At 61.0% G+C, this 15,069-nt stretch overlaps 2 protein-coding genes and 1 long non-coding RNA gene across 7 annotated transcripts; 2 read left to right on the plus strand and 1 right to left on the minus strand.

Annotated features, from left to right (window-relative positions):
• LOC102162214 lies at positions 207–7,861 on the plus strand. Its single transcript, XR_002345648.1, has 4 exons — positions 207–344; positions 2,764–2,939; positions 4,085–4,185; positions 5,863–7,861. It is a non-coding gene; the product is annotated as an uncharacterized LOC102162214 (long non-coding RNA).
• On the minus strand, positions 1,234–7,730 carry BAK1 (BCL2 antagonist/killer 1). Of its 4 annotated transcripts, none has more exons than XM_021098603.1 (7): positions 7,327–7,730; positions 5,409–5,488; positions 4,499–4,634; positions 4,032–4,175; positions 3,040–3,058; positions 2,584–2,764; positions 1,234–2,492 (listed from the first exon to the last, which is right to left on the minus strand). In XM_021098603.1, the coding sequence occupies exons 2-7, from the start codon at positions 5,476–5,478 to the stop codon at positions 2,242–2,244; spliced, it is 801 nt and encodes a 266-aa protein (XP_020954262.1). In that variant the 5' UTR covers positions 5,479–5,488; positions 7,327–7,730; the 3' UTR covers positions 1,234–2,241. The 4 variants fall into 4 exon arrangements, with proteins under 4 accessions (XP_020954262.1, XP_020954263.1, XP_013833227.1 ...); XM_021098604.1 differs by lacking the exon at positions 7,327–7,730 and adding an exon at positions 5,847–5,986; XM_013977773.2 differs by lacking the exons at positions 3,040–3,058; positions 7,327–7,730 and adding an exon at positions 5,847–6,402.
• Positions 8,433–13,736, plus strand: LOC100156231 (gametogenetin-binding protein 1-like). 2 transcript variants are annotated; one of them, XM_021098601.1, is made up of 7 exons: positions 8,433–9,387; positions 9,877–9,992; positions 10,418–10,512; positions 10,672–10,777; positions 11,627–11,766; positions 13,098–13,244; positions 13,482–13,732. In XM_021098601.1, exons 1-7 carry the CDS (start codon positions 8,927–8,929, stop codon positions 13,530–13,532), a joined length of 1,116 nt encoding a protein of 371 aa, XP_020954260.1. In that variant the 5' UTR covers positions 8,433–8,926; the 3' UTR covers positions 13,533–13,732. The 2 variants fall into 2 exon arrangements, with proteins under 2 accessions (XP_020954260.1, XP_005665944.1); XM_005665887.3 differs by having other exon boundaries at positions 8,435–9,387; positions 10,660–10,777; positions 13,482–13,736.

The raw sequence follows: 15,069 nt of genomic DNA on the forward strand, positions 1-15,069 counted from the left end.
ACGCCCTTCCTACAAGGCAGAGGCCACAGGTCCAGCCACTCCCCAACCGCCCCTTTCCAGGCCCCGCCGGGAGGGAGTGGAGGGGACGCGAGGCTCCGCCCACAAGAGAGCGCTCGACGCCGCGGCGGCCATCTTGGACCCGGGCGGCCCGCCCCACTCCCGCCCTCCTCAGCGCGGTCGCGCGGTAACTGACCGCCGGGCTGATGGGCGCCCCCCCATCCCCCAGCGCGAGGACGGGCTGGAGACTAACCGCTCCAGCCCCCACCTCTCCGGCCTGACCTCGAGCCAGTATCCTGGCGGCAAGGGCCAGCTCCCCACCCTTCCCATCTGATGACTCTGGGCAGGTACCTCAGTTTCCTTATCTGTAAAGTGGGAGTTTGAGGGCCCCCGCCGATCACCAGCCGCAAGGCCTGCTGGTTGGGCATGTGTGATCAGTTCTCGGCAGAAAGCCCGGCACGTAGTGTGTCCCATAAATGTTGTCTAGAACTTTAACGGCAGCAGATTGTGGGGTGGCGCTGGGGGTCCTGTGGCCACCACGGCTGCAGGGCCCTCTCCCTGGAACTGCTAGGACTCCGAAAACTTGGGTGGAGGGCCCAGGAGACTGGCAAGACGCCACCAGGGGTCAGGGGAGTGAAAGAGAAGCCCGAGTGCTTTAGGCCTTCCATGTGACCGTTCTGGAAGGGTGTCAGAAAACAGAGTGCCCCGGGCTGGAAAGACTTTGTCGATTTTGGAACATCTAAACGCCCCCATGCTTGTTATTTTTATCCCCCTGGCTCAGTCCCCACAGGGACTCCCGTGCAGCACAGAACTAGAATGAAAAGCCCTGTGTGTGAGCTGTGGGGGACACTGTCCCAGCAGGAGACAAGCGTGACTGGTGGTCCCCTGAAGCGAGGAGGAAGTCAGGCCAGGCCTGTGGGGGTCCCCAGGCAGGTGCAGCCCCTCCATGGGCTCTGCTGCCAGAGCCTAGCAGTTTGGAGACCCATGACTTCTGTGGGGGTGGGAAACTTGCCTGGAACCCAAAGAGATGAGGGGAGTGACTGAGAAGAGGCCAGAGAAGAGGAGAGGGGCCTTCTGGGGGGCTGGAGAAGCTTGCCCAGCCCTCCAGGGGATCCTGGAGGCCCAAGATGAGACTTTATTCTCACTAAACCAGGTGAGAGCCAGCCATGCCCAGGTTCCCCCAAGCCAGTCTGACTGGAGAGAGGGGTAGCCCAGGAGACAAATGATCAAACGGGAGTGGGGGGGTTGCAGTTTATTTTCAGATACACTCAGAGGGTGGGCAGTGGCCAGCCCTCTCCAACTGCACCCCCTCCCTGCATTTAGTATAATCAAGAACTCCTTCCCCGCCACCTCCAAACCCCTGCAGTGCAAGGTAGACAGCCTGCTCCCCACGCCAGGGGCTTAAGCAGGTGTGCAGTGTGGCAGGTGGAGATTGGGGGTCGAGTTCAAGTTCACAGTTCCTCTAGCCACACCCCCGATTACACAGTGCCCTGGCCACAAGGGAGGGTCCCAACCCCAGGGTTCCTAGTGGTGTTCACAGCCCTCAAGATGAGCTCCCTACCCCTTTCCCTGATAGTAACAAACCTAAACCCTGCAGTCTGAGCAAGGCCCGTCCTCAGGACTGCAGCACCCAAGACCCCTGCCTGCTTTAGCTGGGGTGATGGGGACGGGGTAACTTCATTTGTAGTGAATGGGGTGGGAGCAAGTAGGAACAGGTGAGGATAGGGGACGGGGAGGACCTCAAGAGGCAGGCTTGGCAGGAGCTGATGGAGGACTTCAGACAGCTCTGGTCTGCACCCCCGCCCCAGAATCCCTGAGTCCAACTGCAGTGGCAATGTGGGGTGGGGGGGTGGGGGGAGAGGGGAAGTCCAGCAGCACCTCCCCGCCCCCCACCCTCCACCAGTCCTGTTCCCAGAGAATATGATGTTCAGGAAGGGCCTGGGCTCCAGGCCCAGCTCTCAAGCTCTGACCTTCCCAAAGGGCTGAATCCTGGGGCAGAGCTGCTGCCGCCCCCCACCCCCCCAGCCATCCTAGCCTTGGGCAGAGTGCTGGGGATGGGCTGTCCTCCCAAGGGTATCAGGAAAAGCTAAAACTCCTTGGGGAGAAGTGGCTCCTGGCCTATCCCCCAAGTTATCAATCTCTCCACGCCCAGCAGATGGGCTAGGGGAGGGGTCACAGCCCCTCTGAGAGGGGCCCATTAGCACCACACAATGATGGGGCACCCCTGCAGCCTGACCGACTCCTTCATGGGGGCCTCCAATGCTGGGGTGCCCACTTGCTAAAGCTCCTGTACTCTTGCGGGGGGACCCCTGCAGGGGAGGAGGGGAGGGGAGAAGGCTGGGCCAAAGTCCATAAAGGGGTCTCAGGACCCCAAAGGGCCCCTCTGGGAGTCATGACCTGAAGAATCTGCGTACCACAAACTGGCCCAGCAAAACCACAGCCAGAACTAGCAGCACGTTCCGGATGGGGCCGTTTCCCAAATCCAGGGCTGCCACCTGCCAGGAGAGATAGAGTGGTCAGAGGGGGGTGGGCAGCAGGGCGGGGCTGGGACTGGGGCTGGGGTGGCTTCAACACCCAGACACTCACCCAGCCACCCCTCTGCGCAATCCACCGGGCGATGCAGTGATGCAGCATGAAGTCGGCCACAAAGCGGGTCACCTGGCCTAGGAAGCCGGTCAGGCCCCTCTGGTAGACGTACAGGGCCAGGCGGTAGCCAAAGCCCAGAAGAGCCACCACTCGGCCCCAGTTGATGCCACTCTCGAACAGGCTGCAGGCAGAGCATGGATACAATCAGCGGGGACCCCCAGAAAGCCCTCCGGCCTGCTTCCCCTCTCACCCCTGGGACCTCATCCCCTCCCCCGGCTGGAAAGCAGAACGGCTGAGCCTGACCTCGATTTGGGAAGAGCCTGTGTCTCTGTGGGAGGAGGAAGCTCAGAGGGCAGGTGAGCAGATGCTGCTGTTGGGGTGCAGCTCCGGGGTTGGGGACATGGAGGGCACAGAGCACAGGGCAGAGCGAGCGGACAGAGGCCGCAGGGAGATTACCTGTGGGCGTTGCTGTGGCCTGGCAGCCCGAGGGACAGCAGAGAGAAAGGATAGAAGAGGAGTTAGGACAGGTCCCAGACTCACAGCAGAGTGGGTGGTGGCTTCTGAGGACACGGGCAGGATGTGTCAGCTCTGAGCACTAATTCTGCAGCTGTTGCCTACTCCTGCCTTCTCTCAGCCTTAAATCTACCTGAGATGAACCTCCTTACCCCAGATGCTAATAACAGCTAATGCCTTTGAGTGTAGACACTCTTCTCAGAAGAGTCCCCCTATCTTATGGACCAGAAAACTACAGGCTAGAAAGTTGCCCAAAGCCAGTAGATGGCACAGCCAAGATGTGATGCAGGCAGTTGGTCCCTTTAGCCACTGCAGATGGCTTGTCCAATGCCAGAGGACAGCATCTGGACACCATTTCTAGGACTAGCAACCTTACCATCTTTTCTTTTTTGGCTTTTTAGAGCCGCACATGGGCATATGGGATTTCCCAGGCTAGGGGTCAAATTGGAGCTGCAGCTGCTGGCCTACACCACTGCTACAGCAACACCAGATCTGAGCCATATCTGCGGCCTACACCACAGCTCACGGCAACACTGGGTCCTTAACCCACTGAGCAAGGCCAGGGATCGAACCTGCGTCCTCATGGATACTAGACGGGTTCGTTACTGCTGAGCCACGACGGGAACTCCAATCTTACCATCTTTGGTATGTCATGGGTCCAAATCAGAAGGACAGCTATGTCCTTCTGGGGAGCTTTGGGGACAGTCCCACCCAAGCCCTCTACAGTCCTGACCTAAGCAGAGCTCACAGGCTGTGAGCTCAAGGGCTGTGACCTTATGCACCAAAGATCAGGCATCTGGGCCCAGACCACACGTGAGTGAGCAGACAGGACAGTGAGCACATATCCTGACAACAAGGAGCGGGTATGCCCCCAGGGGCAGGGCCCAGTGTGTTGGTGATGGCTCTGGCTCGGCAGGGGTGGTGGCCAGAGCTACCTGGAGGCGATCTTGGTGAAGTACTCATAGGCGTTTTCCGCTGTCGGCTGCAGGTGCTGCAGCATGGCCTGGAATTCCGAGTCGTATCGCCGGTTGATGTCATCCCCAATGATGGCGAGCTGGCGGCCTACCTGCCCCATGGTGCTGGAGGAAGGTGAGGCAGCAGGTGAGCTGGCTGGCAGACAGGCAGTCCCAGGCCCTGGGCTCACGGCAAAGGGCTTCTGCCCAAGATGCCTCTGGCCCTGTGCACCCTGGCCTGCTGAGGCCCTGATGGGGTTCTCAGACAGGGAGCCAAGGGCCAGGGACAAGGTCTGAGACGGATGGGGCTGCAAGCCCAGATGAGAAAGGTGCAGCAGTGGGAGAAAGGAAGACCCCCGCCAACCCCCCAGGTCGCTCAGCTCCCAGGGCTGCGTTTGAGCCTCGACCTCTCTAGAGGTGTCCCTGAGGGCCCAGGGGCTGCTGCTCACCTGCTAGGTTCTAGGGGCAGGGTGACCATCTCTGGGTCGGTGGGCGCAGCTGCCCCCTCGGCCTCCTGCTCCTGCTGATGGCGGTGAAAAACGTAGCTGCGGAAAACCTCCTCCGTGTCCCGGGCCACCTGCTCCTCTGAGGATCAAAGCCAAAGCTAGAGTCAGGGAGGGATGCTTTGGGGACGGTTGGTTCACTCTGCCTGTGGACAGAAGTGTCCCCGAGTGGTCTCTAGTTAACCTCTAGAGCTCACGCTGGCCTTTTACTCCTCACAGCCTTGTGCGGTGGGCGATCCCCAGTTTACAGATAGGGAACCCCAAGTGTTTAGGTAACTGGACGAGGTCACACAGCTGGAGCCAGCAGTGCAGCCAGGATGTTACCCCAGCCAACAGGGTCCCTCACTCACGGCTTAGGGAACATGGAGAACAAATGTGAGACTCTAGCCCAGAAATGTCTCATTGGGCAGCAGTGGCAGGGCTGGGACTGAGCCCAGAGTCCAGAGGATGGCCTGTGGTGGGTGGCCCTTGGGCAGAGGGAGGAGGGGCGGCCACCTGATCTCCTCCCGGAGTGGGACAGTCCCTATCCCTGTGAGGGCTGACTTGGTGAGGAGTTCAGCTTAATTTCTCCCACTGCCCCCTCTACCCACTGCCCTGGTGGCACTGGGCCCTCCTGCTCACTCCCTGGCCCTTTCCAGCTGCCATTGCCCCCACCCCACCCCGCCCCTGGGCTTAACCTGGTGTGCACTTGGCTTCTGAGCCCACGGGCAACTGCGCTGGGTGGGAGATGCTTTGCAGCGTATCCCAGGTGAGTATTCAGGGGCAGGCGAGCCTGCTTTAAGTCCTGCCTGGCCTCTCCATCCTCACACATGGCCCTGGCGGTTATGGGATGGGTGAGAGGCAGCAAGATCCTTACCTGATGTGGACGAGGGGTCGGGCTCTCCACAGCCCTGCCTGGGGGGGCCTGGGCCTTGGCCGGACGCCATCTCTCAGGTCCTGGGGAGGGGTGAGAGAGCAGAGATGGGGTCAGAGCTGCCCAGAGGGAGGGCCCACTTCCGGAAGGCCCCCCTGCCCTAAGCACTTGCTGAGTATTTTCCTGGCAGTTCTTCAAGGGAGGCGGGGTTGGGAAAGGCCAGCGGCCAAGATTCCCACCCCGGGGTCAGCCCCGGGAGGGGTGGGTCTCTGGTCGTGTTTCACCCCACTCCTGGGCCCGTGAGGTGAATTTCAGAGGCTGAGGTTCCTTCTGCTGCTCCCTCCCCAGCACACGCCTACGGCAGACTTGCCACCTTCCAGCCAGTGACCCATGAAGGCCAGCCCTGCAGGTCCCACTTCCCCTTGGCCAGTCAGAACACACCTGTTTTCCATGTCAGGCCTGTGAGCCGCAAACCCTCCTGAGTGCCTGTGGTAAACTTCCAGCACGTACAGAGGAGTCCTCCCCAGGGTGCCGGACACAGAGCAAATTGACCTAGCCACAGGGTAAGCACGGTCATACCCACTTTCCAGGTGGGAAGAATGAGGCACAGAGAAGTCAGTGCCAAGGCCACGTGCTAGTCCAGGAGTCCGGTTGGTTGTCTGAGCTTCCAGGAGCCCATCCTCCACTCAACACTCGTTTCGGAACCCCCTGAGCAAGGCCAGGGATCGAACCCGTGTCCTGACGGATAGTAGTCGGGTTCATTAACCGCTAAACCATGACGGGAACTCCTCGGATTTATTTCCCAGTTTATGGACCTCAGAGAGTGTCCTTTCCAAGGCAGCTTCCCCGTTTGCCTGTGCTCTTCCCACTCCCTTCTCACGGGGAGTTGAGAAAACTACATGCACCCCTTGCCCTTGGGTCTCCAGCCCCTACTCTCCTTTTTCACCCAGTTCTGGCTGCTGCCTGGGCTGCTCTGTAAACCCTCTGCAGAGGGAGTATTTCCTGGACATGAGCTGTTTCACTTTCAGTTTGCACCCCTTCACTTCCCTCCACCCCAAAGCTGCCTCCATCACCCAGGCAGAGGTCCCTCCTCCCGCCCCAGGGAGGCCCCTCCCTACCCTGGGCCAGCTCCCTGGGAGGACCAGTCAGTGCACCCTCCCCGCCCACCCCTCCCTCTCAGGCCTGGGGCTACTTTCGAAAGCAGCAGAAAGAAGGGTGGGGACGGTCCGGACCACCTGTGCCTCCCCTCCTCCACCCAGTGCCACCTGGGGAAGACCGACCTTGGCCTGGCATGCACCCATCCCAGCAGCCTCCTCCTGAACAAGGTGCCCTTCTGGCTCCCTTGGTGCCCCCAGGACTGCAGGGCTGGAGGATGCTGACAGCACCCCTGCCACCCTCGGGCTCAGAGCTGGGGAGAAGTTGGCGCCTCAGAGCAGCCCCAAGGCCCCAGGCCTTGCTGATCTGGGTCTACCCCTGCCCCCTCCAAGCACCTGACTTCCTGGTACTCTGAGTTCCCCACTTGTGGGGTCTGCCCAGGGGAGGAGGGTGGCCAGGATGCTTCCCCAGGGGAGGTGCCTGACTCTAGACCGCTCTTAGGTCTCCTGGGGCAGCAGGGAGGCTGTAAGTTCTCCCCGTGCCCTTGACCTTGGCTCTGACCTCCCCCCCCATCCCCCAGACTGCTAAAGAGCCTGGTTCTTTGACACCCGATTCTCGGGCCCCTAGGGCCAGGGTGAGAGGGGAAGCTGCCTGAGGGGTGGCCAGAGGGAGCCCCGGGTGGATCAGGCCCCGAACAGGGCTCGGTGGAGTCCCGGGGGTTGGGGGGAGCCTGAGGCCTTCCCCCCCCAGCCCCCTGCCTCCCTCACCTACCCCCGGCCCGGAGCTCCCAGGCGTGGGGAGCACAGGCGGGACCCTCCCGGCTTACCTGCCCAGACCCTGGCCCAGGCCTGGGTTGGCTCAGCAGGGCGGAGGCCGGTGATCCCAGTGGCCAGTGGCCACTCCCAGGGTAAGGTACCCAGGCTCGGCCTCCAGAGACGGGCGCCAGTGAGTTCCTGGTGTCAGGATGCAGCCTGGGCTGGTCCCAGCGCGGCCTTCGGGACCCGCGAGGCTTTGGCGATCATAGAGGTGCCGGCGGCTCCCGCTCCAATCAGCTCCCTCTAGAGGAAGTTGCTCTGCGGCCGCCGGATGCAGCCGCTGAAGCCTGCAGCACGGGGCTGGGGCTGGGCTCAGGGCGGAGAGCGCGGCTCCCACCCCTGCCGAGTGTCCCCACCCACGGCTTTTCCCACCCGGGTTCCCTGTCCTCCTCCTTGATCTTGCCCCACTTCTGTCCGTCGGTATCAGCAAGAAAGCCAGGCTGGTGAGGTTTGTGAAGCCCTGCTGTGTGCTGGGCACTTTATTTTTTTATTTTTTTTTATTTTTTTTTCGTCTTTTTGCTATTTCTTGGGCCGCTCCCACGGCATATGGAGGTTCCCAGGCTAGGGGTCCAATCGGAGCTGTAGCCACTGGCCTAGGACAGAGCCACAGCAACACGGGATCCAAGCCGCGTCTGCAACCTACACCACAGGTCACGGCAATGCCGGATCCTTAACCTACTGAGCAAGGGCAGGGATCAAACCCACAACCTCATGGTTCCTAGTCGGATTCGTTAACCACTGCGCCACGACGGGAACTCCAGTGCTGGGCACTTTAAACCATCCTCACTGAACAGTCTCAACCACCCTTGGAAGTAGGTGCGGTGACCACATCCATTTTACAGATGAACGAACTGGGACTCGGCTGCTTTAAGGAACCTCCGCCAAGGTCACTGAGCGGGGTTTATAATCAGACATGTAAGTGCCATGGGCATAATAAGATGAAATTGAGATTCCACGGAGTTCCCATTGTGGCTCAGCAGGTTAAGAACCCGACTAGTATCCATGAGTATGTGGGTTTGATCCCTGGCCTTGCTCAGTGGGCTAAGGATCCTGCATTGCTGGGGCTGTGGCATAGGCCAGCAGCTGCAGCTCCGATTCAACCCCTAGCCTGGGAACCTCCATGTGCCACAGGTACGGCCCTAAAAAAAAAAAAAAAAAAAAAAAAAAGATTGAAGTTCCACGTACAGTTGAGGCCTGTGTACCAAGCTCCTCGATGGCTGCAGAGGTAGAAACCCTGCAGGTGATAGGCAGGTAGACGTGGACATGCAGAGGGCCGATGAGACTGGTTGTGAAGGGAGGGGTGGGAGGACACACACTCCCACCCTCCTGGACCAGCAGCCACAGCCAGAGGAGGACAGGCTGTGGGGAGAGCTGTGTGCCCCATTCTCAGAGTTGGGGTCCCCACCTCTGCGTCTCCTGGAGCCTCGCCAACCCCCACCCTCGGGGTGCTGCATTGACACCCCCACCCCCACCCCCGGGCACACTCTGCCCCCACCCCCAACCCGCCTTCGCCTTCTAGAACTCTGGGAAGTTTCCAACCCCCTCTGTTCTTAAGCAGTTGGTCCCAGTAGCTGCTGCGGCCCTTCCCTCTTGAGTCAGGTCCCCTTCAGGATGGAGGCCCCAGCCCCAACCCCTCGGGCCCATAATCTGGGCCGCTCGTCCATGTTCCGCCTTTTCCGTAGCCTGGTGGGGGGCAAGGGCAGCCCAGAGAGCTCAGACCAGGCCCTGGTGGGGGGTCAGCCGTGCCCCTTGCAAGAGCAGGACGCCACCCCCCTGATGACTGGCTGTCACGGAGCAGCGGGGCAGAAGGAATCCTGGCCACCTGCCTCGCTGCCCTGTACCCTCGCTGTGGCCCTGCCACGAACTAGTCCCTCGGGGCTGGAGCTAGGGGATGCGGGGGCCCAGACCCCCACCCCTGTGCAGGTCCTGAGGGTGGTGGCCCGGGGTGTAGAAGTAAGGTCAGATCCACGCAGAGGAGGCCAGGAGGCGCTGGGCAGCCTGTCTGAGATGGACGAAAGGGAAGAGGAGGAGGTGGCAGGCGCGGCCTTGGGGGACACGGGGACCTCAGACAGGTGAGAGGTGGGCTCTGGGCAGCAGGGACCTGGGAGCCTCCTGGAAGGCAGAAGGGAGGGTGTGGGCCTGAGCTGGGAGGGTCCGAATGGGAGAAGGACTGGAGAGGTGGGGGTGGGGAAGCAGACTGGGTCCTCCACCAGTGAGGGCTTGGGGATGGAGGTCCCCAAAGGACAGGAGGACAGGCCGGGCCCTGGGAAGGGTGTGTGTAGGGTGAGCAGGGTCCCAGTGCTCCCCAGCTCCTTTATGGGCCCCCTTCCCTGTCTCCCCTCCCCCTTCTTCTGGTTTCCAAGTTCACTTGGACTTGGCGCCCCTCCCTTTACTTTGGGGGAGCATCGTCATCTCTCTGATGGACCCCAGAGGGCTGTGCAGGAGGGGGGAGTAGGCTAAGTGGGGCCTGTGGGAGAACCTTGGGGTGGGGGGTTAGGGGGGCTTCCACCGCATCTCTGGGCTGCACCTGCCACTTCCACCTGACTGTGCTTTGGGATCAGGGGCCGCTTTGCCCAAGCCTTGGAGGTGGATCAAGGATGCCTGCAGAGGGCTGCGGGGCCACTGGAGGTCAGCCCCAAGGCCTTGGCCAGAGAGGAGGAGGAGTGTCTGCTTGACGGTGAGTGTGGCGGCCACAGGCAGGGGAGGTACCAGACATGGACAGAATTGACTCCTCTGGGCACAGGGCCCAGAAGGGCAGGAGCAATCTGAGGGAAGGCCAGAGGAAGGCGGCCTGGGTCTGAGTCCCAGCGCCACTAGGCCAAGCTGTGTGATGGCAGCAAGTCGCTCAGCTTTTCTGTGCCTCAGTTTCCTCATCTGTAAAATGGGACTAGAACTGCTTATTTCAGCAGGCAGCTGCAAGGATCAAATGAGAAGTTCTCTGAGAAGCGCCCAGAACTGTGCCTGGCACACAGCAGGTGTTTGCTTAAGAAAATAGGGAAACCACACCCTCAGCTCAGCCCTCCTCATCCCTCTGTGACCTGGGCCAGGCCTGGGCTGCCTCTCACTTCTGTCCACGTGTCAGTGACCACCACCCCTCCACAGGAGAACTCAGGCTGGCCTCCTCGAAGGTGGGGGCAACGCCATGGAGCCGCCTCCTCAGCTTGTACAAGCAGCTTCAGAAGTCAGCCATGACCAAGGTCTGTGCAGCTGGCTAGGGTGGGGGTGGGGGACCTTCTGAGAGCTGCCATCCTGCCTGCTTTCTGTTTAAGGTCAGGGTGGGGGTGGGGGTGGAGCTGGACTTGGGGACCCCCTCCTCACCTGCTCAGCCCCTGGCACACCCTCAGTTTCCTCTCAAGGAAGGCTCGCCCCAGGAGGACAAAGACATGGAGGAGGAAATGGAGGACGAGGACAGTTCCTTCAAGCTCTGTGTCCCAGGCATCGTCACCCTCCCGTCGCCGCTGCGTAAGGCTTTTAGATCGTCAGATACAGTAGGCAAGAGTGGTGCCCCCAGCCCATCCAAACAGCTCCCAGACGGCCCTCTGTGGCCGCGGCTCGTGGGTGCGATACCGGTTCCTACCACCAGGTGGTAGCAGAGGACCTAAGATGACCACCGGGGCCGGGGGACAGGTGTGCAGCGTCTGGAGGTCCACCTAGGGCTGCCTGGGGTCCTCCTCTCTCAGGGTTTGGGTAGGGAGTGGTGGGGAGTGGGATGGGTTGTGACTAGGGCTGTGGCTCTTTGAGCACCACACTTCCCCAGCTGGGAATCCTGACTCCAGTAGCCACCTCTGTCCGTGGTTCTCTCATCATGCATGCACTGCTGTGACAGTGCCCCAGAAGGCCCCCTGTCCCATTGCAGCGCCCTTGCTGATTATAGCCAGTACTGTGGGCCGGACTCTATTCCAAGCACTCTCCATGAAGTAATGTATTTTAACTTTTAGGTAGGTCCTGTTATGGTCTTCACTTCACTGTAAGGAAAATGGGGTACAGAGAGGCTAAGTAGCTTGTCCAAGAACACACAGCTAGTAAGTGGCAGAGCTGACACAGGAACCCAGGCAGTTTGGGTTGTTCCAGATACATGCTCCCGAATCAGTGGCTGGAAGGGTTGTGGGGGCAGGTGGACAGATGTTACCCACACACCCGGGGAGGCAAGGAAAGAGACTCATGCAGCCAGAGGGAGCCATGGGAAGTGAGTTTCCTGGGGCAGGCAGGGCAGTGGGAAAGTGGAGGTCTGGCTGGAGATGAGGGAGCTGGAGCCATGTCCTCTTCCTTCCCCCACTCCTACCTGCCCCATGCTGAGCTCTCTGCTCTCAGGTTTTGTGGAGTCAGAGTTAAAGAAGCTTCTGGTAGTACAGCGGGAGTCCCGCCTCTGGAAGACAGACAGCCCCGAGGGCTGGGAGCTGCTGGCCCAGCCAGAAGTCACTCTGGAGGAGGCGGGCATTGTGGACAGCCAGGTATTTGGCCCCTCGGAGCCCACAGCCCGCTGAGGGCCCTGGGGAAGTGGGCAGGAGGCCTCCCACCTCCTCAGGCCTCTGGACTGGTTCCTTCTGGGTGGCCCTGGCATGCACAGCTCTCCATCAGTCACTCACTTGGCCTGGGGTCCACGGGTCTGCTTTTAAAGCTTCCCTGCCACCCACTGGCTGTGTGGCCTGTTCCCTCAGCTCCACAATGGGCTTTGTCCAGGTGTCTTCGTGGCTTTCCTGCGCATCTGTCTTAATGTTGCTCTTCTGTTTTCTGTCCGGTTGACGCCTGTGCCCATGCCTGCGAATACACGCAGGTGCTTGGGAGTTCCCCACTGGGTCACCCCAAGGACCTTTCAGCCCACCCTCCTTGACACTGGCCCATCCCAGCTTCTGTTGATGAAAAATGCCTCCGTGTCCTTTGGTAAAATTTCTATTCGTTCTTCAGCTCATCCTATCGTTCAGCGGGCTTTGGCCCCTGCCAGTCTGTGTAGTTCACAAAGGAAGGGGCAAAGTCTTTAGCCAAGTCCCTGCTCTGGCACCAACTTGCCCTGTGACTTCGTTTCTTTCCTTTTTTTTTTTTTTTTAATGGCCGCACCCACGGCATATGGAGGTTCCCAGGCTAGGGGTCCAGTCGGAACTGTAGCCACTAGCCTATGCCACAGCCACAGCCACAGCAACTCGGGATCTGAGCCATGTCTGGGATCCCAGCTCACGGCAATGCCAGATCCTTAACCCACTGAGCGAGGCCAGGGATGGAACCCGAATCCTCATGAATACTAGTCAGGTTCATTACCTCTGAGCCATGACAGGAACTTCCTGTGGTTTGGTTTCTTTACCGGAAAAGGGGATTGTTGGAGGATCAGAAGAGCTGAAGAATGACTGGCAACCTCAAGGACACTCCAGGGTTAGGGGTCACATCCACCCTCTGGGGGTTGCGCACATCAGAAATACTTGCCTACCAGGCACCGGCAGGCAGCCCTCCCATCATCTGCCTGCCGTGTCACAGGGTGGCCACCTCACCCTAAAGCCACGCAGGTTGTGGCTTGGCAGGACTCCTGCTTTTGCCTCTTCCTGCCAAAGGGATCTCTCCCCCCTCCCCCCTCCAAAACAGCCCCCCGACCCCCAGCTGACCTGTCTAGGGCCTCCAGTCCTGGGGTAGCCTGAGAAGCCCTGAGGACCCCCAGGGAGTTTCTGGGTGGCAGGTGGGAGCCAGGTGCAGTCCTGGCTTGGGGACAGAGCAGCCTCAAGAATGTCTTCCTCCTGTGGGTGTTTCGAGGGTCTGGCCTCATCAGCACCTCCACTCTCTCCTTATCTGCCCCCAGGGACACCAAGTGGAGGGGGAAGGAAGCCACCTCCCAGCCTTTGGGGAATGCTGGGGACCTGGGGGCAGGATGCTGAGGCAGCGGAAGCAGCACCCCAGGCTGGAGGGCAGGGTGCGGAGCCCCCTTGGTGCGGCTTCCAGGACAGAGGTGAGGGAGGGGACCCCAGGCTGGAGGGAGAAGGGCACCTCTGTCCCCTGCGGGGGAAGCGGTGCAGGGCAGGTGGGCCCGCAGGGCAGGGACGGGCCACTGTGGGCACCTGGGGAAGGGCCTGGGGAGGTGGCCTTGGGGCGCTTGTCTTGGGGAAGTTGGGAAGGATCTGGAGGCTGAGCTGGGAGGGGGAGCCCAGGGAGGCCAAGGCATCTTCCTTCCTGGCTCTGCCCCCAGCACCTGCTCCTGGACGAGATGGACGAGATGGAAAACTGGCTTCCAGAGTGAAGCTGGGGCTGCCGTGCCTGCCCTACCCCAAACCGCTGCCCTGGGGAATGTCGCCCCTCCTCACAGGGCTGGTCAGAGAGCCCTGGGGCCAAGGGGTCTTAAGATACATGGTGTTCCTGTGTCTGCAGGGTGGGCCTGCACAGCATACTCTCCCCACCTATCAGACCCAGGCCTGGGATGTTCAAATAAAACTGTTTGACTTTGGCCTCCTTGGCTGCCTGTCTGGGCCCCGCCCCCACCCACAACCTGGGGACAAGCTCAGTTCCTGCAGGGTCTCCATCGAGTCTAGTGGCCCAGGTTTGGTGCACCTGGCCTGGGGGCGGGGAGCCTTGCGGCCACAAGACCTGCCCCTCCTGCCTAAGTTCCTCAGAGGGAGGATCCGGGAATTCTCCTTACAGGAAGTCCCTGCCCAGCCAGTACAGGGACAAAGCCAGGAAAGCAGCCCTGGGGCCATGGGAACCTGCCTCAGGCTGGGCTGGGGGCAGGTGAGGGGTCCCTGCCAGGCGCAGTGCCAGGCACCTCTGGGGATCTGGGTGGAGGCATCTGGAGGGCCCAGGTCTGCCCAGGCCCAGAAGCAACCTGGCTTTGTTGGGATCCAGTGGGAGGGTGGGCCCTGCCCAGCTTAGACACCTGGAGGTCCTGCTGGCTCCTGGTAGGACCCTGGTGCCTTTGGTCCCCCGCTGGTCCAGGCCCTGAGTCTCCACACACGTGCGAGAGCTCGCATCGCCTGCCCGACTCCTATCAGCACAACTGCTGTGCACAGAAGCTGGCCTGGCTTCCCCGTGGGGCCCCCTCTGGGTCTAGCCCTTGGCCTGTGGCAGAGCTGAAGTTCAGTGTCAGAGCAGGCAGCCACTCTGAATTATTACTGTGATTGGTCCCAACAGCTCTCGGGTGGGCGGATGGCCTTGCTTGGGGTTGGGGGAGGGAACTCCAGCAACCTGGCCTCCTGCCGCAGCCCTGCCCAGCCTAGTGAGGATGGGGGGTCCCGGCCAGCCGCTGGGGCGGGGGGTGGGGGGAGACCTGGAGAAGGTAGTGATTCACAAGTGGGCTGGGGCTTCTTTTTCTCCTGGGCTTCCCGGTCAACCCCCACCCCTGGAATCCTTGACTCAGGCTCTGAGGTGGAGCTGGTGGAAGGGCCCATCTGGACTGTCCCCTGAGTCAGCCGGGAGCAGCCTTGTGACCATATGACTCACCTGTGCCCTGATTACTTCCTCCCAGAGTCTCAGCTGTTGGGAAGGGGGAGCTGTGGAGGGAGGCCTGTGGGCTCCCTGGTTGCGCATAGACTCCTCTCTGCCTTCCCCCTTCCTAATGGACCCCCAGACCCGCTGCCAGCCACACCTGGGCTGGAGGGGGTCTCCGGGCCGCCCCCTGCCCCGTTGCCTCCTGGGTGGGGCCAGCCAGCAGCTCCTGGGCACCAGCAGGCAGCAAGTGAGCCACTTGGCCGCTCAGAGAGAGCATCTCATCCTCGGACCCCACAAGGTTGGGGCTACCGGGGGTGAGGGGAACTGCTCCTCTCTGCTCCTCTTCCCTTGCTGTC

This window comes from Sus scrofa, chromosome 7, assembly GCF_000003025.6.
Source record: "Sus scrofa isolate TJ Tabasco breed Duroc chromosome 7, Sscrofa11.1, whole genome shotgun sequence".
In the NCBI taxonomy this organism is placed as follows: domain Eukaryota; kingdom Metazoa; phylum Chordata; class Mammalia; order Artiodactyla; family Suidae; genus Sus; species Sus scrofa.